Raw genomic sequence first — 25371 nt, forward strand, 5'->3', positions numbered from 1 at the left:
TGATCCCAGGGTCCTGAGATCAAGTCCCACATTGGGCTCCTTGCTCCACGAGAAGCCTGCCTCCCCTTCTCCCTCTGCTGATCCCCCTGCTTGTGCTTTCTCACTCTGTCAAATAAATAAATAAAATCTTTTTATTTTTTTAATCTTTTCCCCTCTGAGGGGAAATAATGAAAACAAACCAATTTTAACATCCTTAATGAAAATCTGACACTTTCGTAACAGAAATGGTATTTTACTCCCAAACCGTACATAATAAAAATTTGCAAATTCAGCTCCTGTAATTATTAGAAAAGAGAGGGCACCTGGGTGGCTCAGTTGGTTAGGCAACTGCCATCTTAGCTAAGGTCATGATCCCGGAGTCCCGGGATCGAGTCCGCACTGGGCTCCCTGCTCCATAGGAAGTCTGCTTCCCCCTCTGACCTTCTCCCCTCTCATGCTCTCTCTCACTCTCTCTTAAATAAATAAAATCTTAAAAAAAAAAAAAATTATTAGAAGAGAGTATGACTAAGTTATCTAAAGAATATGCTAAGTAAACAGCTGCTTCAGATTCTTTCTGGAACACAGAGAAATATAAATACATACATAAAATATAAAAGAATATTCAAACTACTCTGTAATGGTTTCAAATAATCCAAAAGCACTACCTACAATTATTATTTTCCAAAAATTTTATTAGAATATACACCCACAGAACCTTCTATTGGGCAAAAATAGATCACAACATGATCCGTATTTCAGGTTTCCAAACATACAGTAAATTCCTAAATCCCATCTCCCCCTATTTTCACTCTAAAAAGAGGAGACTGTTCAAGTATGGAGTTCAGAGTGTAATTCTCAACCTCAGTCCAATGATTAAATGAGCTTGCCACAAGCACAGGCCCTCAACAGATGTCAGTTTCCCATCACACTTACTAAAAAAGAATAACTGAGACTCACTCAGAAATCAGGGACAAACTGTTTAAATATAAATCTAAACCCTCCTTTTCTCATTTTCTAAAAATCCTTAAATAAACATGTATTACTTTTGCAACAAGAAAAACAAAGTAAGAAAAAGGCAGAGCGAAAGCACAGGAGAGAAGATAGAAAGATATCTTATGGGTTTTCTCCCAAGTGCACAATAGCCCATACCAATCAACAGGTCTGTCACTGCCCCTCAGGGCTAAGGCCTACAGAAAAAAGAGTAAAGCTAATGACCAGTCTGCTTTCAACTATGGCACCAACTGTATTTTCTCATACCATGGAACAGATTTCTATTCACAATAACAGCTGTTCGCTCTGTCAAAGCAGAAATAATCAAATGCATATGGAGGAAGAGGCAGGACAGACTTCATACAAGAAAACATTTCTGTATTTACTTATCCAAAAGGATAGTGGGAAATCCTGAAAGGGGAATAAATTCAGTAAACAGTATTTCCTTTCTCTAACTGGTGACTAGGTGAAAGAAACATTTTGAATATATGCTTGCTTTTCATATTAATCTAAATAAATGAGATTTAAGTATTAAAGGTATTCAATTCTACTCAGAGGTAGCAGAGTTAAACACAGGAAATGGCAATTGCAGAAACTATCCATCAGACCTAGACCCATGAAACAAAAACACCTTGCCGCCTAAGCCAGTGATCACGTGAAGAAGCTCTGTCACAGAAGGGGAAGGAGGAGTGGTCAAGTATGTCTTCTTCCTAACACTTAAGATGAACATTTATCTCTTAATCACATAATTCATTTATGACTATCAGCAAGAGAAAATAAGCTCACTCTCGTCCATGATACACAGTTACTTAATAAATATTTGAATCGAGACCGAAATATTCCTGACTCATACCTTTTTCAGCTCTTCTTTGGAGAATTTTTCATAAGGGTTATGTTCCAGATAGGCAATGTGTTCTGAATTATTAGTACCAAATCCTACAGTTTTTCCTTTTTTATTTCCAGATGGTTCATAAGGGTGATGTAGAAGGTCATAATGAAGCATTGTGATCATTTCTTTTTTGATTAGTTCTTCACTTTTTTGTAAATCTGTTAGAGGTGGTTCTACATTTAGAGGTCTTAGAATGGTTTCATTTACCTAAAATTTTAAAACAAGTACAATCACCAAACATATCACTGCAATATTGATGCTATTACTTGTTCCAGCATGAATTAAACAGCAGTTTTACATTTTTAAAAGAAACTCTTTTTGTACCAAAAGAAACTTCTTCTAAGTTTCTTTTATTCTAACTCTTCTAAACTCTTCTAAACTCTTATTTGTACCAGTGAAACATTTTAGAGATTAAATCTGGGAACTGCTTTACTATAGTCCAGAAAATAGATAAAATTATGTTTCACAGACTTTATGAATGATATAAAAACATCAATCATAGAAGAAACTTAAAACTTCCTAAACCAGAAATTCTAACACTTACTTCTGATGGTCTTGGCAGATCTTTCTGGACAGCTTTGTGCATTCGTTTCATTTCCTTTACACGCTCTGCTTCTCGTATAGCCTTAAAAAATTATTGTTATATCCATTATTACAGCTATGCAGTATTTGCCACATTTCAATAAAGCTGAAAACACTTTAATCTGCAAGAACATGTATGCTCAAGAGCTAATGCTATGGAAATCTGTGGAAGTTTGTAGAAAGACAATATAAGGCAATAGAAATCAGTCTATTCATTCTCTCATTACAATACAAACTAAGAACTGCCAACAGCTACTAGAGCATTCTCCAAGCTTACATGGCTCCATCCATCAGATAGTCATTCTTTTCTTCTTTAAATTGAAATCCTAATAAAAATCCTAGAAAAAAAAAATCCTAGAAAAGAGCACAGGCAGTCATGTCCCTATCATCAGCTGTAGCAACGTTTTCTAGATATGCCTCCTGAGGCAAGGAAAAAGAAGCAAAAATAAACTGTGGAAGTTACATCAAAATTAAAAGCTTCTGCACACTGAAGGAAATGATCAATAAAAACTAAAAGGCAACCTACTGAATGGGAGAAGATATCTGCAAATGACAAAACCCAAAAAGGGTTAGTATCCAAAATATATAAAGAACTTATACAACTTGACACCAAAATACAAATGATTCAATTAAAACATGGGCAGAAGACACTTCTGTAAGATGACATCCAGATGGCTAATGGACACATGAAAAGATGCTCAACATCTCTCACCATCCGGGCAAAGCAAATCAAAAGTACTATGAGATAGGGGCACCTAGCTGGCTCGTCCGTAGAGCATCTGACTCTTACTTTCAGGGTTGTGAGTTCAAGCCCCACACTGGGTATGGAGCCTACTTAAAAAATTTTTTTGAAAAGCTACAATGAACTATCCTCTCACACCTGTCAGAAAGGCTAAAATCAAAAACACAAGAAACAAGTGTTAGCAAGGATGTGGCGAAAAAGGAACCCTTCTGTACTGTTAGCAGGAATGCAAACTGGTACAGCCACTCAGGAAAACAGTATGGGAAGTTCCTCAAAAAGTTAGAAATAGAACTGCACTATGATCCAGCAATCACACTCTGGGCATTTACACACAAAGAAACATAAAAACATTAACTCAAAGGCACACATGCACTCTTATGTTTAGAGCAGCATTATTTACAATAGCCAAATGAGAGAAGGAGCTCTCCATGGACAGATGAATGGATAAAGATGTGGCGTATGTTTGTGTGTATATATATATCTGTGTGTGTGTGTGTGTGTGTGTGTGCATGTGTGTATGGATAGAGAAGACACAATACACACCCACACGCTACAGTGGAGTATTATTTGGTCTTTAGCCGAAAAAAGAATGCAATCTTGCCATCGGCAATAACATGGGTAGAGCTAGAGAGTATTATGCTAAGCTAAATAAGTCGGTCAGAGAAAGGCAAATACCACATGATTTCACTTGTATATAGAATTTAAGAAATAAAACAAGCAAAAGGAGAAAAAAGAGAAAAAGAGAGAGAAACCAAGAAAAAGACTCTTAACTACAGAGAACAAACTGATGGTTACCAAAAGGCAGGTGGGTGGGGGGTGGGTGAAATAGGTAACAGGGATGAAGGAGGCACTTGTCATGATGAGCACTGGATGTTATATGAAAGTGCTGAATCATGACATTACACACCGGAAATTAATATTACACTGTATGTTAACTATATGGGAATTGAAATAAAATTTTAAAATAAAAATTGGAATCCTAAACTTAGAAGGGACTCTTAGTTGTTCCTCCTGCAATACAACCCTCACTTCCACCCCAAAAGTTACTGATTTTTAATTTAAAAAGCCCAGCCATTGAATGTGCTGTTTCCTGATTCTTAAATAATGAATAATGTGAGTTAACACATTATAATTTCACAGCATTTCAAAGAGTAAATACACAGCAAAGTAACTAAAAGAGCTAAACACAAAAAGCACTACCCTGTATCACCCACCAAAAAGCACATTCATGTGATTTCTAAAATATATTTGTATTGATGCTATTCACACTTCAGTACCATAAAATTACTCAATTTCTAAAATTATCCTGACATGGACTGCAGCAAGAATTCCCAAAATGACCTTGGTGTGAGTTCAAGATTCACCACTTACCAAACATGAAAGCTGGGAAAGTTAATTAACCTGAGCTTATTTCCTTACTTTTAAAATGAAGCTAATACCCATCCCATTTACATCACCAGGCTGATATGTGCAAATGAGTAAGTAACTAATGCTAAGATGTATCAGTACAAGATGTTACTAATATTATTTCGACACACTCTAAATTTCCCTCTCCATCCCCGCTTATACACTCTCTAAATAAAAAAATAAAATCTTTAAAAAAAAATAAAAGACTATGTGTATTTTAAAGAGGTATAATAAATTTGATATGAGATATTTAAATTATTATATAAATACACATATACATACATACACATTTTAAGAATGCCTATCAAAATATTCTCAGTGTAGTATTAATTACATGACTGTATTATTAATGATGGTAAGTAATTTACTTCAGGGCAATCTTTTTAAACACTGAAAAAACTTTTTTTTTAAGTAGGGATCTTGACACATTTAATGACCATTCTTCACTCTCTCAGACACTGACACACTCAGCAACTTCATACTTCCTTCCAAGCACAATCACCTACCTGCTTGCGTGCATCCACATCGGCAGCATCTTCAATGTAAGTATCATCTATTTCACGGTCTTCCAGCTCCTTTTCAGCATTTTCTGGCAGCACAATTTCAAAGTCATTCTTAGGGGCCGGAAGGCCCAACAACCCTAAACGGAGATGTTCTCGAGATTCTCTTTCCTGCAGAAAAAAATTGGTCCTTCTCAATTCATACACATTAAGAATTCAACCAATATCCTCTAAGAGTTTCTGAAAAAGAATTAGCCTATTTCAATTCTAGAAAAATGATCCCTAACTTCAGAGCTGAGACAAGTTTTTTGCTTGATTCCTATCTCACTTTCTTCTCTAAATTAAGATTAAAAACTCTGATTTGTGACCAATACAATTACTCTGGATATTCTAACAGAAGGTTTGGGAATTACCTCTGTAGAGGCAGAAAAATCCTTTCAGATTTCCATTTAAGGAAAACATTTCTGACACTGAAATATAACAGCAAATGAAAAGAAGTTGTTCAAAAGTCAATTTGTCCTTGGACTAATAAAACCTAATCTGAAAAGGTACTTGAATTTTTGTGTGTGTTTATTTATTTTTTTTAATATTTTATTTATTTATTTGACAGAGATCACAAGTAGGCAGAGAGACAGGTAGAGAGAGAGGAGGAAGCAGGCTCCCTGCCGAGCAGAGAGCCCGATGCGGGGCTTGATCCCAGGACCCTGGGATCATGACCTGAGCAGAAGGCAGAGGCCTTAACCCACTGAGCCACCCAGGCGCCCCTGTGTGTGTTTATTTTTAATAGAATTATCACAGGGTACCTGGCTGGCTGAGTCAGTAAAGCATGTAACTCTTGATCTCGGGGTTTTGAGTTCAAACCCCATGTTGGGCATAGAGTTTACTTAAAAACAAATGGAAGGAAGGAAGGAGAGGAGGGAAGGAGGGAGGGAGAAAGAAAGGAAAGGGAAGGAAGGAAGGCCAGGGAGGAAAGGAGGAAGGAATTACTAGATCATATAATGGCCAAAGAAAACAGTCTACATTTCCCCAGAGAAACTCCCTGGTACCCAAAGTTTTCCCCAGTACATCCCTGGCTTACCTTTCCAGTGTCATTCCCCACAGCTGCATTACATGTATGGTAGGTGTGAGGACCCGATGAGCTGCTATGTCCAAAACATGCTCCATGCTTACTCATATCATGGCCTCCATCTGAGATAGCCCCCAATCTACTGAGCATACCTCCTCAACGAAGGCTTTCCAAGTGCCCACCCAGCAAGTGTGGTAATTTCTATCTTTGGCCACCCTAAGTACGTTGGTTTTACTCAGAGAGCTTATTCTGTTCTTATGTTATAATTATTTTCAGACTTGGTTTAGTATGCCAATCTCTCCAGAGTATAAACTTCTTAAGACAAAGGACATCTTTACTCAACCTCAGATCCTTTCAAGTCTCCAGATCAGTGCTTTGCACACATTACGTTCTTCATTTGTTGTCATTTAGCCATTCACAGTTGACATTAGTTGATATCAACTTGGGCATCAAAAAAATTCTAAACTAACCAAATCTAGACATGAAGTTAGAATTAAATTTGTAAAATGAAAATAGACCAATGAAGTTGGAACTCATTAAAAGGAAACTCACAATGATTTTCTGTGGCATCACATAAAGGATCCACAGTGACATAATAAAAGCAGTAACAAGGGCAGAAATAAAACGGTGGCTTTTATAATTAGCTGTCTAGATCAGTTTGCAAAATACACAAAGGAAAACTTCACTAAGATAAGCAGTAAACATCAACTTAACTTTGAGATCTAGATTGTTCTTCCAAAAATATGGAGCAAACAGAGGAATCAAGGTTCAAAACCTAATTTATGAGATGTTCCAAACTCAAATTTTATTTTACAGGAATAGAAAAAAAAAGTATCATTCAAGAAAGTAAACTATTTAGTCATTAAATGATAAAAAATAAAACCATATGAGATACAAGGAACATTCCTATCAGCATAATCAATAATCACAAATATATTACGAGTAAGTAGGTTTATGAAACCAAAAGGATCTCCTCCTCAAGTCCTCCAATCATTCTTTTCTGGCGTTTGCAGGTGTAGTTTCTTAAGGTGTATGCAATATGCACCAACAAGGGGAAATATTTTAACACAGCACCCATGAGACAGAACAGTTTTTTTTAAAAAGAGTATTAAAAGGGAATTGACATGTACCATCTGCTTCACATAAGAGGGGTCACTGTAGTCTGCCATTCCATCCTCAGGATTAATGTTTAACTTGTCTCGAAGAGGCGTTCTACCAGGGGTGGAGTTAATAACTGGTTTGGGAGTTGTCCCACTGCGGGGAGTCAATCCTTCAGCTCCATGAGATGGAGTCCTAGCAAGGCAGAAATTCCAATTAATAGAAGTGCCAATTTTATCTGGATCATGCTTTCAAATGTTTTTAACATCAACTATTTTACGTGAAAATAATGTGAAAGCATAAAAGAAACAAAGATCACAGAAATTCTGTCTCCCTACCTGGTTTTAAGTTAGCTCTCTAGGTTAAAATACAGGTTTAATTCTAGCAGCTTAGCATTTACACATCATCTTTTCACTTTAATGACTTCAAGTTACAACATTTGACACTCTCTTGCCCTGCTGAACTAGGCCCACCAAACATTATTTCAACCTTTCCTTGGCACACTGCAGGGCGGCTAAGAACATGGAGGTCAGCCACCATGCTCAAACACCCCTAGGAAACTCTTTTTGAGCTCAGGGTCTTCATCTTATCATCTGCCCCTCACCAACAGGGTCTGTTGGCTAGAGCACCACTATCATGGGTATACGTGATAGCTCCTACCTTTACATTTTGTTTGGAAACCAAACACCAGGCCTATATATGAGTGAGGACAGAGATTCTCTTAGGAATAAAAGTCCACAGACTCTGCAACTTAAATTTTAACTGATCAAAGTCTTTCATTGTTGTTGTTGTTGTTGCTTATTTCCTGTATCTTGGCTCTGCTGCAGACAAGTGGCGCTGCCAGACAGGTGTTCCCAAAGGTGAGGTGGGGTATTATCATGGGACACGGTCCCTGTCCCAAAGGAGTTTATAGTCTAGTTGAGACAAGACATACACGGAAAAAGAGGGATTAGGCTCTCCTACAAGCCTTGCAAAATTATTAAATATCATTTAAGGATTTGGCTGCCGATGCTTCTCAATCCTGCTGTCAGGTACAGCTCTAACAGTTTGAGATGCTTCCTATACCAAACAACCAGGAGGAGGACCTACCTTAACACTGAAAATTAAAAGTAAAGCCCAAAGATTTCCAACCTTAAAAGCTCAAAGTTCATTTTAATATGACTCGCTTCTACAGCATTTTTATCTTAAAAATTCTTCTTAAAAAACAGTAACTTGGGACACCTGGGTGGCTCAGTGGGTTAAAGCCTCTGCCTTTGGCTCAGGTCATGAACTCAGAGTCGTGGATCGAGCCCCGCATCGGGCTCTCTGCTCAGCAGGGAGCCTGCTTCTCCCTCCCTCTCTCTCTCTCTCTGCCTACTTGTGATCTGTCAAATAAATAAATAAAATCTTTAAAAAAAAAAAAAGTAACTTAAAACAAAAATTATAAACAAAGACTAACTTTGACCTCTAGTTAATGATATGCACAAGACAGTGGTAGAAGTGAAAGGCACAGAAACCTGCAACTTACTTTGAAATGCATTTAAAAATTGGATGGACTTACAGATAGATATATGATAAAGCAAACAGAGTAAGATGTTAACAACTGCAGAATCTAGGTGGGAAGTAATATAGATGTTTGTTTTCCTACTCTTTTAACCTCTCTGAATGTTAGAAATTTTCATAATGAAGTGCTAGGAGAAAAGCAGAAGTAATATACAGATAAAGGACTACAATTTTCATAAAATTCAACAAATGATCATGAAGAGTGGACTCATTCGTCCTTTTCTTTTTTTTTTTTTTTTATATTTTATTTGTTTATTTGACAGAGATCAAAAGTAGGCAGAGAGGCAGGTGGAGAGAGAGGAGGAAGCAGGTTCCCCGCTGAGCAGAGAGCCTGATGGGGAGCTCGATCCCAGGACCCTGAGATCATGACCTGAGCCAAAGGCAGGGGTTTAACCCACTGAGCCACCCAGGCGCCTTCATTCGTCCTTTTCAATCAGATAAAATGAATTCAGAAACAAGGTGACAGCATCAGAAACTCTGAAATAAAAAAAAAGTTCCAGACAGTTTTAACCAATTCCTGGATATTATTATGTTATTTACTACTATGAGTGAGAAGAAACCAAAAAGGCAAGTTAAACACTTATTTCCATTCTCTATCAACATTACTAAAGCAAATACCCCCAACCCTTGGATTCCAGTTTTCCTACAACAGGAAAAAAAAAAATTTATTCACAGTACCTGAATGGGGTAGAAAGAACTGTGTTTGGGGTCTGTACAACCTGCCGCTGTGGCGTCACACCTGAGAAGTCACTCTCGTGCAAAGGCGTGTTAAGTCCACCTTTTAATGGGGTGTCCACATTGGTCAGAGCCATGAGATTCTGAGCTTCCTGATAAACAAGAAGGTAAAGAAGTGTGTTTTAACAGTGCAGGCAGGATAGCAGAATCCTCTCTTCTGGTCCTATGACCTGAATCTCAAAGGAGACAGAATTCTTATACCTTATCTTAATAAACACCAAGAGAGAAAATTAACTCCGGGCCATGGCAGAATTCAATACCTCCATTCCTCTATCAGTCTAACACAGCATGTCAGAGGTTTTGGAATGTAGTTTAAAATGTCAAGAAATGTTTTGAAATGAAATTATCATGACCCAAAAGCTTTATTACCTGTGCCAAATCTCTTTACAATCATAAAGAATTAAGAATTCAAATTTCCCAATGTGAGCCAAGTCTAAGTGTCAGAACACCCAGATTTTTTTTTTTTTTTTTTTTTAGAGAAAGTGAGAGACAGAGTGCATGAGCAAACGAGCACGCATACACGCGTGAGCAGGGGAGGTGGGTAAGGGCAAAGGAAGAGAGAAAGAATCTTAGGCAGGCTCCACACTCCACACAGAGCCCAACACAGGACTGAACCTCATGACCCTGAGATCATGACCTGAGCCAAAATCAAGAATGAGACGCTTAACTGACTTAGCCACCAGGCATCCCCAGAATACCCAGATTTTAGTCTGGCTTTATTATGAACTCACTTAGTCTTCATTAGCCCCTGAGTCTCAGTTTCTTCTACTGAGAAGTTAAGATATCACTAACTGGCCTATCCACTTCCTGCGAAAACTCTTGAGAGGAGGTTCCTTTCTGAAGTCTCGCTGTTCTCTTTAGGCAAGTCTAACAATGCTCTTTAGCCCCCCTACCACAACTCAACACTCACTACGATCACTGGACCTACAATCTCCTCATCCCCAACTCCAGCCCTGTGAGAAACTACATCTTTCAAGATAGTCACAGCCATATCTCTCATCTCTTGTGCTCTTCTTGTGATCCAACCTTGATATGCCTTTTGTATCCAGGTAGCCTTGTGAATTACCTGTAACTAACAAAGTACAACAGTGACACTGCTGGACTTCCAAGGCAGGGTAAGCAAAAAACACAGCTTTCCAGCACACTCTACAACACCCCCACTGGAGCCTAGAGACACCATGGGAGAAGTTCAACTATTCTGAGGCCACATGCTGAAAGAAAGCCCAAGCCACAGAGAGGCCACATGTAGATTTACTCCCCATTCCCAGGTGAGGACCCAACCCACAGCCAGCTTCAACTACCAGACACAGAGAGATGATTCAAGCCCCTATGTGTCAAGACACCCCCAAATGTTGAGTCTTCTTAGCTGAGGCCCTAGACATCACAGAACAGAGATAAGCCATTCTTTTTTTTTTTTTAACATTATTTATTTATTTGACACAGAGAGAGAGATCACAAGTAGGCAGAGAGGCAGGCAGAGAGAGAGAGGGAAGCAGGCTCCCTGCTGAGCAGAGAGCCCAAAACGGGGCTCAATCCCAGGACCCTGAGATCACAACCTGAGCAGAAAGCAGAGGCCCAACCGTCTGAGCCACCCAGGCGCCCCAAGATAAGCCATTCTTTCTGTGCCCTGTCCAAATTCCTGACCAGCAAAGACCATTAGCACAATGAAATGTTTTAAGCCAGTAAGTTTTGAGGCAAAATGAAGATAACGAGAGCCAGGCTTATTCCATTACTCTGTTGGTTCATATTCATGGAAAAAAACATGAATTTCACATTATCAAGGCCCTGTGTGTGTTCTTTTTGCTCATCCAAATAAAAAACACTTTTCCTCAACTAGGCTCTCAAAAGGCTGGCCAGCTTTATACCTCTGGGCAGGAGATTGGAAGCCACTTCTCTCAGGAATCTAACCCCAAAAAAAGATGTAGAAATACTGACATCAAGAATTTGCCAATGATGGGCACCTGGGTGGCTCAGTTGGTTGGGTATCCAACTCTTGATTTCGGCTCAGGTCATCATCTCAGGGTCATGACACTAACCCCAGATCAGGTTTCACACTCAGCAGGAAATCTGCTTGAGATTCTCTCCCTCTCCCTTTGCTCCTTCCCCTGTGCATGTGAGCTCTCTAAAACAAATAAATAAATCTTTAAAAAAAAGAAAAGAACAGATTTTGCCAATGAAACTCCCCTAGCCAGTTCAGCCTGGAATCAAGGAGGCCTTACCCATACCCAAGGAGCTTCTAGTCTACTTTTAATTGTCATGCCCTTAACCCTTAGATATAGGCAGAGAGCTAAAGATGAAAAGATATTTGAGAAAACATCTAATATGAAAAACAGAAGACCAAAGAAACTTAAATACTATTCAAGGAAAAGAAAACTTACAAAAACAAAATCATCATTAATAGCCTCAAAGTAAGAAAACAAAATATTCATTAAATAAAGAGCTCTTAGAAACTAAAATGTGAAAAAAAAAGAAACTAAAATGTGATAATAAAAATTCAAAACCTGAACAAAGACAAAATTCAGAAAATCTCCAAACAATAAATCAAAAGGTCCATTAAAACAGAAAACCAGAGAGGAATAAGAATATTTAAGGTTCATAAAAAGGAAAATACCAAAGAAAGGAGGAAACAAAAATTTTCAAAATAATGTCCCAGAATCAAAGGCCATGAATGAAAAGATCCACCAAGTACCTAGCACAGTGACTGAAAACAGACCCACACCAAGAAATATGCATGTGAAAAAGAGATGATCATACAAGCTTCCAGAGGAAGAGCAAAAGGGGTTTGCTATTAACAACCTAAGTGACACAGGTGCTCAAAAGCTATAATAAAAGCCCAGAAGTTGTGGGAGCACTGCCTTCAAAACTGTAAATAAAAACCACTTCAATCTGGGAGTGCCTGGTTGACTCATTCAGTGGAGCACGTAGCTCTTGATCTCAGGGTCATGAGTTCAAGCCCCACACTGGGTATAGAGCTTACTTAAAAAGGGGGAAAAAAGAAAAAAGATTTCAATCTGGAATTCTACACGCAGTTACACTATCAATCAGTTAAGAGGACAGAACATAATTTATAGATATGCAAGGTCTTAAAAATTCCATCTGCCATGAAACCATCCTCAGAAAGTTACTAAAGGAAATGCTTCACTAACAAGGGCATAAACCAAGAAAACCAAAGGCACAGGAGCCAGGGAAGAGGCGATACAATGGACTTTCTAGGGTCCCAGGAAATCAAGAGAATAAGCTGTTAACAAGATCTAAAGAGTAATCAGTCCAGAATAGAACATTCAGAAATTCTGAGAAAGACTTCTTCAAAAAGCTAAGAATATCTAAATTTGATCAGATTAGAGGAAATTTGCAGAGATAGTGTCAAGTCTAGAGTTGAATTCCTGCTAAGTAATCAAAAAACTCAGCATGTGAATAAGCATTAACTCAAAGAAAAACTAATAATGTATAATAATTATTAGCAGTATAGTAATTATTAGGCACCTCACAGGTTCAGTAACAAACTTGGTTTACACAATCATAAAGTAAACTATGATCCAGAGCTAACCAAATTTATGATGTAACCATAATGGAATATGAAGGCATGGAAAAAGAGTGCATATGCATGGTAGAGGAAGAGGGGGTGAGAGCCAAATGTTCAAATTCCCAAGTGGAAATATGGCTAGAACTAAAAATAAGTCAGTAAGTTGTAAGTGTCCTAGTAATAAGGTGGTAAAAACCAACAGCTGCAACTGGTGCCTCTGGAGAGCAAGCAACAAGGAGCACAACCATTCCTCTTGGTAAGTTTACAGAACTATCTGACGCCAAATCAAGACCTTAACGTTGTATTTCTGGGGGCACCTGGGTGGCATAGTCAGTTAGGCATCCGACTCTTGATTTCAGCCCAGGTCATGATCTCAGGGTCGTGGGATCAAGTCCTGCATCAGGCTCAGGATTCTCTCTCTCTCTCTCCCTCTGCCCCTCCACATACCCCACTTGCATGCACTCCCTGTCTAAAAAATGAATGAATGAATGAATGAATGAATAAATAAATAAATAATTCTATTTCTGGCTATCAGAGAAGAGGAAATGAGATGTAAGGGTAATCAAGTGTTTTGTTAGGTTTATCTATTCTCTGACATATAAACTCCCTAAGAACACAAAGAGCTGTACACCTTACGTGTTTAGGAGAGAGAGGGAAGGCACTGATGGCAGCCTGTCCCAAGCTAAGTACAGAAATCCAAGGAAGTTTAAAAAATCACTATTACTGGGGCGCCTGGGTGGCTCAGTGGGTTAAGGCCTCTGCCTTCAGCTCAGGTCATGATCTCAGGGTCCTGGGATCCAGCCCCGCATTGGGCTCTCTGCTCAGCGGGGAGCCTGCTTCCTCTCTGCCTGCCTCTCTGCCTACCTGCGATCTCTGTCTGTCAAATAAATAAATCTTTTTCTAAAATAAATAAATAAATAAAAATAAATAAAAATCACTATTACAACTCCCGAGACCAATACCGACTGTTAACTAAAATTTAAATTAAAAAAAAAAAAAAAAAAAAAAACTACATACACCAGCTTTCTAGGATTGCTAGGCAATGTGAATTTTAAAATGCTGTGCCTTATTAACAGATAGTAAAGATTAATGAAGGAGGAAGAGCTGGCTTGAGGGGGAAAAAAAAAACAACCCTATGAATTAATAAATTGTGGAAATGAAACCACCTAATTAATCTGCTAATTTTGCTTCCCTAATAAAACCTCCAGAATCTATGCATTCAGGATTCAGTTTCAAACTGTTTACCCTAAAAGAAACAAACCAAATCACATAGCGTTCTCCTTCTGACATTTTCAAGGATTACAAGGTGAAAGGCTCAAGCTACTATATGACAGCTTACCTGCAGAATTCTATCCTGGGAAGCTGGTGTGCGAGGTGTTCTAAGAGCAATGCTGTTGTTGGTGACATTGTACTCGGACAAGAGAGTACTGGAGGCAGAGTTCGTTATGCCAGATTCCTCAGCAGTCTGACGTGCAATTTCACTTGCTTGGCCTACTTTTACAACCTCCTGGAGTTCTGCATCTGAAATCTAAAAAGACACAGTTATCACCCATGCAGCAATATTTTAGCCAGAGAATAACACAGCTTAAAACTCTCACATTCCAAAAAGATGAACTGCTGAAGCTATGTGATGAGTACACAGGGGTACTACTTTCTTCGCTGTCGATCTGAAAATTTCTATGATAAAGTTTTTAAAAGTCTTCCCTATATAATAAAGGGGAAAATTCCATATACGATATACTATCAAGCTGCAAAGTCTTATATTTCCATAACGAAATTCTTTCAAAACAACTAACATACTAATAAACCAAGAATGTAAAAGATTCATGTTTTTATAAAACTATCAGAGGGAGGGGCGGAATGAAAGCCAATTAAAATAAAAGAGTCTGGGACACCTGGGTGGCTCAGTAAGTTAAGCGGGTGCCTGAGTCCTGGGATTGAGCCCCACATCAGGGTCCTTGCTCAGCATGGAGCCTGCTTCTCTCTGCCTGCTGCTTCCCCTGCTTGTGCCTGCTCTCTCCCCGACCCACTGTGTGTCAAATAAATAAAATCTTAAAAAAAAAATCAGAGTCCCCTGAGCCACAAGATGCCGGAGAAAAATCTAAAAGCGTTATCTTAGTAATTTTACAAAAATAAACATCCTAAGGAGAGCTAAGAAAAAAAGTTATAAGCAAACTCTTAGTTTAGAAAGTATGGAATGGCAGCATCTGAGAAACTTATGTGAGTCACATTTATACCCAAGAATTTCACGTAGATGCAGCCAGCACATCATCTGGAGAAAGCTCTTCCATCCCCTTAGCTCCATCCCTCTACTCCATTAAACCACCCAATTCTATGGTGCTGTACAACTCAAAATAAAACAAGAACTTATTCAAAACTCCCATAGTTTTGATCAACTATAATTAAGTCAAAGGAAGAGAGACTGGATAAGCTGAATGAGGGTATGTTTCTTTCTCTCTTCTCCACAGCTCCCACATTAATTTTCACAGTGTTGTCCCAAAAAGAAAAGTATGACGCAATAAGACACTCCCTAAAAGAAAGCACCCTAGGCATGCCTGGGTGGCTACATGGTTAAGGACCTGACTCTTAATCTCAGCTCAGCTCTTCATCTAAGTGCTGTGAGTTCAAGCCCAGTACTGGAGCCTACCTTAAAAAAGGGGGGCGGGGGGCGGGGGGTGCCTGAGTGCCACAATTGGTTAAGCCTCCAACTCTTGGTTTCAGTTCAGGTCATGATCTCAGGGTTGTGAGAAAGAGACCCATATTGGCCTCTAAGCTCAGTAGAGTCCACTTGCCCCTCTACCTCCCACTCTGCCCCTCCACCTCCCACTCTGCCCCTCCCCCAACTCATGCTCATGTGAGCACATGCTCTCTTTCACTCTCAAATAAATAAAATCTTTAAAAAGGAAAGCAGCCTAAAGTCCACAAAGCCAAATATCACCTTTACACTAGTGAGCTACAATAAGAGGCCAGGAGCACTAACCTCTTTGCAAATTATTAAGACAATTACTTACTAAACCACCACAAGAACAGTTTAAGGCCTGATACAACAATTTGTACAGAAAAATTGTTACTTATTTATCATACTATATCACAATGACTTATTTTTATGTGGTTCACCTCTTACACTGTGAACTTCTTAAGGGCACCCAACACCTAAGAAAAACCTGGCACATAAACCCTCATACATTACTAAATAAATAATAAAGATATGAGTTCACACAATGAAAAACTGCTTTAACAGATTACCTGAGGGGCAGGAAGTACTAGTTTGCTTCTCTTTTTGGTAAATTCAGAAACACCACTAGTCTGAAGAATGGCTGATGGTAAATCAGATTCTTTTTTCCTTTTCAAATGTTGCTTGTCTTTTTTTCTGTCTCTTCCTTCTTTTTCACTGTCATGAATCAAAGTAGGTAAGAGATTTTGTAAAGTTACATATAATCAATAACAGCAAAAGCCATGTAAATACTCATACACTTACTGAACAAATTATTGAACCAAATAATCCCATTCCTAAGAAAATCACAGATAAAAAGATAAAATCCAAATACATTAAGCTGTGCCCTATACCATCAGTTACCCACTATACTCAAGAGGAATGTGACTTAGAATTGAAACACAATTATTAAGAAAATAAGATATAGTACTAAATAAATTAGGTACCAAACATTAAGCCTATACAAGACTATGATGATAAGCAAAATGTTATGTATAATTTCAAAACAAAAAACTACTCCTACATCGTGATAATACTCTTACAAAGGTACATGTGTGCGCATACCAAAATGAAGGTTACAAGCATACAAAATGGGATAATTATATGAACAGGATAGGATTAAAACACTGAATTTTTAAATTTCTCTTTAAAACTGTTCTTTGGGGCACCTGGGTGGTATAGTAAGTTGAGCATCTGACTCTTGATTTCAGCTCAGGTCACGATCTCAGGGTTACAGGATCAAGCCCCGAGGAGGGCTCCACTCACTGGGGAGTCTGCTTGTCCCTATCCCTTGGTTCCTGCTCTCACTCTCTCAATAAACAAAATCTTTAAAAATCTGTTCTTTGGGGTGCCTTGGTGGCTCAGTGGATTAAAGCTTCTGCCTTCGGCTCAGGTCATGATTCCAGGGTCCTGAGATCGAGCCCCACATCGGGCTCTCTGCTTAGAGGGGAGCCTGCTTCCCCCTCTCTCTCTGCCTGCCTCTCTGCCTATTTGTGACCCCTGTCTGTCAAATAAATAAATAAATAAATAAATAAAGATCTGTTCTTCAATTGTTTACGATTCTTTCTTTTTCATTATGATTCTTTTTAATTCACAAATTTTTTAAAGGCTATTTAAGCCCTGACAATTGGATACAAACACCAGGCTCAAGGCCACCTCTGAAAGCTCTAAGAATGCCCCTTCCCAGTCAGCATGGTAGCCTCTTCCAGATGATCTGCTCCCACTTCAACCTCTTCATTTGCACAGGCTACCTAAAACAATGTCTTAATGTGGGAAATAAATATAATGGAGTACATCCAAGAAAATCCTGTTTTACAGTGCCTGACATCTGTCATTTAGTACCAATTCATGTCAACAAAAATGGAAGGTCAGTGAGGTAGTAGAAAACTAAAACTCTCTGACAATAAGAAAAGCTTCTCCCTGTAATATTCAGATGCAAGAATGGAGAAACCCTAAAAATCCCTAAAAATGGGCAAAATCCTGGGGGGTAGGAAAAGAATAAATGAAACAAGATGGGATCAGGAGGGAGACAAACCATAAGTGACTCTTAATCTCACAAAACAAACTGAGGGTTGCTGGGGGGAGGGGGTTCGAGAGAGGGTGGTAGGGTTATGGACATTGGGGAGGGTATGTGCTATGGTGAGTGCCGTGAAGTGTGTAAGCCTGACGATTCACAGACCTGTACCCCTAGGGCTAATAATACATTATATGTTTATAAAAAAATAAAAAATTTTTAAAAAAATGGGCAAAATCCTCTGCACCCTTAGACAATTTATAAATACACTTATCCCCACTAGTTAAAAAGATTTAGGTATGCATCAGTTAACTTTCTTCTTTTTAATTCTAAGAAAAACAAGTCAGAATTTTCAATAGAAAAGACAAAAAGAACCAGACCAGACTTTGACAGATGCCTCAGGCCATTAGTAAAATAACTAACCCATTCACAAATGTACATAAACGTTAAGATGGTGACTAAGTGAGCAGACAGTACACTAAGAGCCAAATGCTGACATTTCAAGAGAGCCAAAGAGCCTTCTGCGCCAAAAACATGACAGCAAGGGTCACTGGTTTTCTCAGAAAGATGAACACAGTAAATAAACAAAAACACTATGTAGGCCACATTGTCCTGAACCATAAAAATCTGGCTCTGACAAGGATAATGCATGGACCTCTGTAAAACTCCTACTATACTTAAGGCAACTATACGTAAGGCAACTTACGATCTTAGTTCCCCATCAAGATCCTGTTGTCTTAATTTTCTGAAATCTGCATCAAGAGCCTGGTAGTTTTCCTCAGAAGTATCGTAAAAACCAAGAGCAGGCTTTTTTTCAAATGGAATTTCAGCATTATAATCAACTCCTCTCTTCTTTTTTCTCTTCTTCTGAATTTCTATGCCAGCTGCTCGAAGTTCTCTTCTCTTCTGGAGGGCTGCAAGACGCCTGAAGAAAAAGACAAGATCACTTTGAAAATCACATACCATGGGGAAGGGATGGATCATCCTAAGAAAACTATTTGGTTATTTGGGGAAGAAATATTTATTTAAATCCTCATCTCACACCATTAACCAAAACACTGAAGATGGGAATTCCCCTTTTGACTTAATGGTTCCACACACAAACAAAAAGAAAGCAAAAAGAGAAACCAGAAGGAATTACAAGTAAATATGCGTGTCTGATCTCTGGACAGGAATGTATTCACCTGATACAAATTAAATAAAGGGCAAAGATAAAGATCAACACCTTTCTATTTTTTTTAAGATTTTAAGTAATATCTACACCCAACATGGGGCTTAAACTCACAACCCTGAAATCGAGTTGCATATTCTACCAACTGAGCCAGGCAGCTGCCCCAACAGCTTTGAATTTCAAGTTTTATATCTCTACAGAAGTTTTTTTTTTTTAAAGATTTTATTTATTTATTTGACAGAGAGAGAGAGGTCAGAAGCAGGCAGAGAGGCAGGCAGAGAGAGAGGAGGAAGCAGGCTCCCCGCTGAACAGAGAGCCCGATGTGGGGCTCAATCCCAGGACCCTGGGATCATGACCTGAGCCGAAGGCAGAGGCTTTAACCCACTGAGCCACCCAGGCGCCCCAGCACTAATTTTTTTTTAATCATGTAACAAAATTAACAGGAAAAAACATTTGCAATTAGTATTGGTGATGGTTGGGGCGCCTGGGTGGCTCAGTAGGTTAAGCCTCTGCCTTCAGCTCAGATTGTGATCTCAGTGTCCTGGGATCGAGCCCTGCATCAGGCTCTCTGCTCAGCAGGGAGCCTGCTTCTCTCTCTCTCTCTCTCTCTCTCTCTCTCTGCCTGCCTCTCTGCCTACTTGTCATCTCTGTCAAATAAATAAATAAAATATTAAAAAAACATATATATAGAGAGGCAATGGTTAGATATAAACAATCTACGCAGGTTTTTTTTTTTAATGTAGCCTAAGGAGGAAAAAAAAGCAGAAGGAAATAAATAGTTCACTAAGGAAAAAGATCCAAATAGCCAAAATGTTAAAAGGTATACATAGCTAAGAATCATAAATCAAATCAAGTACCAATTCTGCATATCTCATTAAGTGTTCAGTTCTTTGTTTTAATGGCAAGTATGCAAAAAGTGGACAGTCACCCACCCTGGTAATGGAAAGTAAACTAGTATAGCTTTCCCCAAAGATAATTTGGAAATATACATTAAAACCCCTAAAGTTTCTCACCTTTTTTTTAAACCCAAAAATTTCACTCCTCAGTCTTTAGCCTAAAAGAAATAAATACCATGAACAAGGCTTTAGCTACAAGACTTCACCAAGCACTCTTTATTAGCTAATAACTGGACACAATCTGAACATCCAATAATAAGAAATTAGTTAAGAGGATTTACTGCGCTCTTTCCGCCATCTTTCTTTGCCACCATAATGGTGTGCATGAATGTCCTGGCAGATGCTCTCAAGAGCATGAACAATGCTGAAAAGAGAGGCAAATGCCAGGTTCTTATTAGGCCGTGCTCCAAAGTCATCGTCCGGTTTCTCACTAGGATGATAAAGCACGGTTACACTGACGAATTTGAAATCACTGATGCTCACAGAGCGGGGAAGATTGTTGTGAACCTCACAGGCAGGCTGAACAAGTGTGGAGTGATCAGCCCCAGACTTGATGTACAACTGAAAGATCTAGAAAAATGGCAGAATAACCTGCTCCCATCCTGCCAGTTTGGTGTCATTGTACTGACAACCTCAGCTGGCATCATGGACCATGAAGAAGCAAGACAGAAATACACAGAAGGGGGCGCCTGGGTGGCTCAGTGGGTTAAGCCTCTGCCTTCGGCTCAGGTCATGATCTCAGGGTCCTGGGATCGAGCCCCGCATCGGGCTCTCTGCTCAGCAGGGAGCCTGCTTCCTCCTCTCTCTCTGCCTGCCTCTCTGCCTACTTGTGATCTCTGTCTGTCAAGTAAATAAATAAAATCTTTAAAAAAAAAAAAAAAATACACAGAAGGGAAAATCCTGGGATTCTTTTTCCAGGGATGTAATACATACATGCAAATAAAATGCCTCAATGAACCAAAAAAAAAAAAAAAAAAAAGAATTTACTGCATAGCTGTAAGACAGGTTATTATACAGGTATCTGAATAACCTTTAAAAAAACCTATAAATCTACTCTGCCATGGAAAGATTTTCAAGACATACTGGTGTGTCAAAAATGTTACCAAGTTCACATATTACAGAGCAACATGTAAAAATTACATGCATATCTATCAGTGAACATATGCACATAAGATACAAAACATGTCCACCAAAATATTAACAGTAATAATCACTAAAAGTTGGAATTTCGGGACGCCTGGGTGGCTCAGTCAGTTAAGCCGCCACCTTTGCCTCGGGTCATGATCCTGGGGTCCTGGGATCAAGTCCCGTATTGGGCTCCTTGACCAGCGGGGAGCCTGCTTCTCCCTCTGCCTCTGCAGGCCACTGTGCCTGCTTGTGCTCTCTCTCTGACAAATAAATAAATCTTTTAAAAATGAATAAATAAATAAATAAAAGTTGGAATTTCATTTCATCTTTATTTTTGTACTTTCCCACGACACTAATTTTAATGATTTAATGATGAGAAAAGTTATCTACAATTATCAATGGGGGAAATCAGTATGCAGAGCCTCATGCTGGAAGCTGCTACTATATACTGACAAAAATTAGAAAAAAATGTTTAAAAGTCTTTTGAAAGGAAAAATATTTAAGTCTCTGGAAAGGATCCTAAGGAGATACAGTGAAGAAACATTTATTCAAGAAAATCTAAAAGAGGATTTCAACTACCCCCAGGATGATATCAGTCTGTACTTTCTAACTGATTAAGTTATTTTTTCCAACTTATCTCTTAACTCAGGAAAAGACCCTGGAAGCAAAGCAACCCCTGATGGGAACAGAAACTACCCCCTCAAGCAGTAAGGACTGCCCCGAGCCAGCGAGACGCTGCATGATTGACTCTAAGACAGTGACTGACCTACCCTTTCCTGCCAGCATGCAGGTACCCACTGACCTTTGTTCCAAAAAACCTGGAAATATTTTTGGCACTTTGGAGAGTCTCTGAGATGCTAGTCCATGGTCTCCCCGGTGGTGACCTCATCGAAATACTTTCTTTTCTTGTTCCATCACCAGTTGTCTCTGCGTTTGGATTTTGTCACAGCGAGTGGCGGAACCTGGTAGGTTTGGGACACCCCGAGCCGGGTGCTCTTGCACCCCTGCACCCCGGCTACCAATCTAGTAAAATTCGGTTTAAAAAAAGTGAGAGTCTGTGGTAGCTGAATGAAGACCCACTTTCTCCTCTCTTACCCCCTCTCAGCTCTGGGAGATAGAAATTCTACTCCACACTGATGCAGCCAAACACACAAGGTTCTCTCCCCGCTCCAGTTCCCAATAGGCGGGCTTTCATTCGAGCAGGGACAGAACATCATAGGGGTGCCTGGGTGGCTCAGTGGGTTAAAGCCTCTGCCTTCGGCTCAGGTCATGATCTCAGTGTCCTGGGATCGAGCCCCGCATCGGGCTCTCTGCTCAGCGGGGAACCTGCTTCCTTCTCTCTCTCTCTGCCTGCCTCTCTGCCTACTTGTGATCTCTGTCTGTCAAATAAATAAATAAAATCTTTTAAAAAAAAAAAACAGGAACAGGAACAGAGCCTCACAGAAATATGGAGTATCATTAAGTGCACCAACGAACGCACAACACGAATACCAAAAAAGAGAGAGAAAAAGAACAAAATATGCAAAAACATAATGGCTGAAAATTCCCCAAATTTACTGAACCTATACATCCAGAACGATCAGCAAACTCCAACTCAGACAAACACAAGAGAGCACAAACAGAAACATCGTGCTAAAAATGCTAAAAGCCAAGGACGAGGAGTAAATCTTGAAAGCAGCAAGAGAAAGATGATTTCATGGCTTACAATGAACTCCAATAAGATTACCAACTAACCTCTCAACAAAACAGCATCTATTATATGACCCAATTTTAGACAAATGTTACTGTGTGTGTATGTGCACGTAAATGTAGCTCTGCATTGAAAAAAGGATTGCAAGGATACATTTACAAAGTAATTTTATTCTTTAAATACAGGAAATAAAGACTTCAAATGACATCAGTAACCTTTACAATATAAAGCTAAGTGAATAAAACCAAGCTTCCAGCATTATATCAACCACTCCCCAAAGAGAAAATAGTACAACACGGGAGAAAAAGTGTATTACTTTCATAATCAATAAAAAGCTTTAAAACAGATCTGTAATTTAGCATTAAAGGAAACAGGCCTGCAATGTATTTTGCATACAAATCAATCTAATTTATTTTAAGATACACGTACAACACAGGTTATTAAGATGTACAAATTCTACAAAAAATCTACGAGACAGTACAAAATAAATTTCAATCTGCAAAACAGTATTTAAAGCAAGCAATACCAGTTACACTCAGAGAGAAGCATCCTTGGCCCAATCTACATGGTTAAAAGGCTCAAAATATACGGTCTCCAAACACCAATGGACAAAAATGAAAACGTGAATTTTTTTCAACCCTACTCACATTACTTAACCTTCAATAGTGTATAAAAGAGAAAAATGACTAAAACTGGGCAGAAAACTGAGCATCTCCTCTTAGTTTGTTTACTGTTCCAGGCAGGTCATACCCCCTTACATAACTATTTTGGTCTAGTGACTGGCCAGCTATGCCAACAAGCATCCTCAGGCATGAAAGAATCCTCCATCACAGGATCTGGTACCCCAAAGTCATTACCGGGGAAACCATTAACACCATGCTAGTCATCAAGTCAGGAAGCACTTCCCAGTGTGGGGACCAAAAAAGGCAGCTGTGTAGGCTGAGAGGATTATGCCAATGCCTGAATTCCAAAAGCTAGTAAGCTTTTTTACAATTAAGATCTTCCCTTTATCCACTTCATCTTGGTTTCTGGGCCATTAGAAATTATGTCAATCATAGATCTAACCAAAAGGAAAAAGAAGGGGAAAGTGGAGAAAACCTTGAACACACGACAATACTTAATTCCACTCACTTTTTAAATGAAAATTTCTATGAGAGCCTGAAATTTGGTTCAAGGCTCATTAACTCCTTCTACATTCAGCCAGGTTTCCAATTTCACAGCCAGTGCCTGCACAATACTAATCAAGAAGATTAAGTGGCAGTTATGCAAAAAGTCACATAGCCTTGTGCATCCTCTAGCCATCTGACTCCAAGATGGCTATAACAAATGAAGCTCTCCTATGGTAATAGAACAAATTAACATATCAAGTGACTATCTGGCATTACCTCTGCCAACATCTTTTACTTCTTACAACATCTTTTTAGTTTTACTTTTATTTTTTACATTTTTCTCTATATCTACTCTGCAAAAGTTAAGGGGGAAATAAGACTTTTCCAAAAGATAGGGGTACCTGACTGGCTCAGCTGGAGAAGCATACAACTCTTGATCTTGGGATTGTGGGTTCAAGCCCCATGCTGGATGTAGAGATTACTAAAAAAATAAACTTCAAAAAACTTTTCCAAAATATAAAGAACTAAAGTATATTACCAAAACTGCAACTAGACAATTCTAATTATTACTTACCCAATGGAGTTGATAAATCAGTTTTACTGGGCCTAAAAATACACAGACTAATTGTTCAACTATAGACGGAAACAACCATACCTTGCTTCTTCCAATTGTTTCTCTCTTGCTTTCCTCTTGGCTTTCTTTCCCTGAGTATTTGCCAGGCGGGCTCTAGCTTCAGAAAGCATCTCAAGTTCATCTTCAAAAATAAAGAGAAGAAAAACTAAGTTCTCCAACAGAAGCAAGGTATGTGAGAGACACACTGTACTGCTTAAAAGAAAAACCACAAATGTAATCACTATATGGCATAGCATAATGGATATAGCTTGGGTTTTGAAGTCAGAAAAACTGAAGTTAAAAACTAGGCCCACTACCTGCTAACTATGTGACCCTGGATACTTTATTTACCCTCCCTGGGCATGTTTATCAACTATTAAAAAAGAATAACGAAGGGCACCTGGGTGGCTCAGTGGGTTAAAGCCTCTGCCTTCGGCTCAGGTCGTGATCCCAGGGTCCTGCATTGAGCCCCGCATCGGACTCTCTGTGAAGCAGGGAGCCTGCTTCCCTTCCTCTCTCTCTGTCTGCCTCTCTGCCTACTCTCTGTCAAATAAATAAATAAAATCTTAAAAAAAAAAAAAAAAAAAGTAACAATTCTTTATAAAAGAGAATAACAATTCCTATTTCACAGGAATGTTGAGAACTAAGTAAAATATAACAGGTAAAGCATATTTATCATATAATTATATCCTTCATTATCATCAACCAACTGGCACAGCACCAGTCATGAAAAACTATTGTAAACAACTACTATTTAATTATCCCCATTAGATACACCTTTTTTCCCTTTATTTCTCTCTTCCAAAACATTTCCATGGCTCCCACAGTAAAAGAGATCTCATTACTGATGCGTTAGAGCAATTCCTATAGAAGGCTGTCCAGTGGACTCACAAGGAAACTTTTAAAAAAAGTCAGATTCCAGAATTACTCCCTCCACACTCCAGCTAACTGACTCAGGTCTTCTGGGGAGGCCCTCGTACCTGT

General features: G+C 38.9%; 1 protein-coding gene across 2 annotated transcripts in view; it reads right to left on the reverse strand.

Moving 5' to 3' along the window:
- Nucleotides 1-25371, reverse strand: part of CDC5L (cell division cycle 5 like) — a 45429-nt gene that overhangs the window by 13550 nt on the left and 6508 nt on the right. For both annotated transcript variants that reach the window (XM_032862036.1, XM_032862037.1), the window contains exons 5-13: nt 24430-24529; nt 18487-18705; nt 16300-16444; nt 14393-14581; nt 9474-9622; nt 7286-7448; nt 5096-5260; nt 2403-2483; nt 1823-2065 (exon numbers count right to left, since the gene is read on the reverse strand). In XM_032862036.1, the coding sequence (XP_032717927.1) occupies nt 1823-2065; nt 2403-2483; nt 5096-5260; nt 7286-7448; nt 9474-9622; nt 14393-14581; nt 16300-16444; nt 18487-18705; nt 24430-24529 (1454 nt within the window). The remainder of the gene's footprint in view (nt 1-1822; nt 2066-2402; nt 2484-5095; nt 5261-7285; nt 7449-9473; nt 9623-14392; nt 14582-16299; nt 16445-18486; nt 18706-24429; nt 24530-25371) is intronic.

This window comes from Lontra canadensis, unplaced genomic scaffold, assembly GCF_010015895.1.
Source record: "Lontra canadensis isolate GAN:19392208 unplaced genomic scaffold, GSC_riverotter_1.0 scaffold23, whole genome shotgun sequence".
NCBI classification, from domain to species: domain Eukaryota; kingdom Metazoa; phylum Chordata; class Mammalia; order Carnivora; family Mustelidae; genus Lontra; species Lontra canadensis.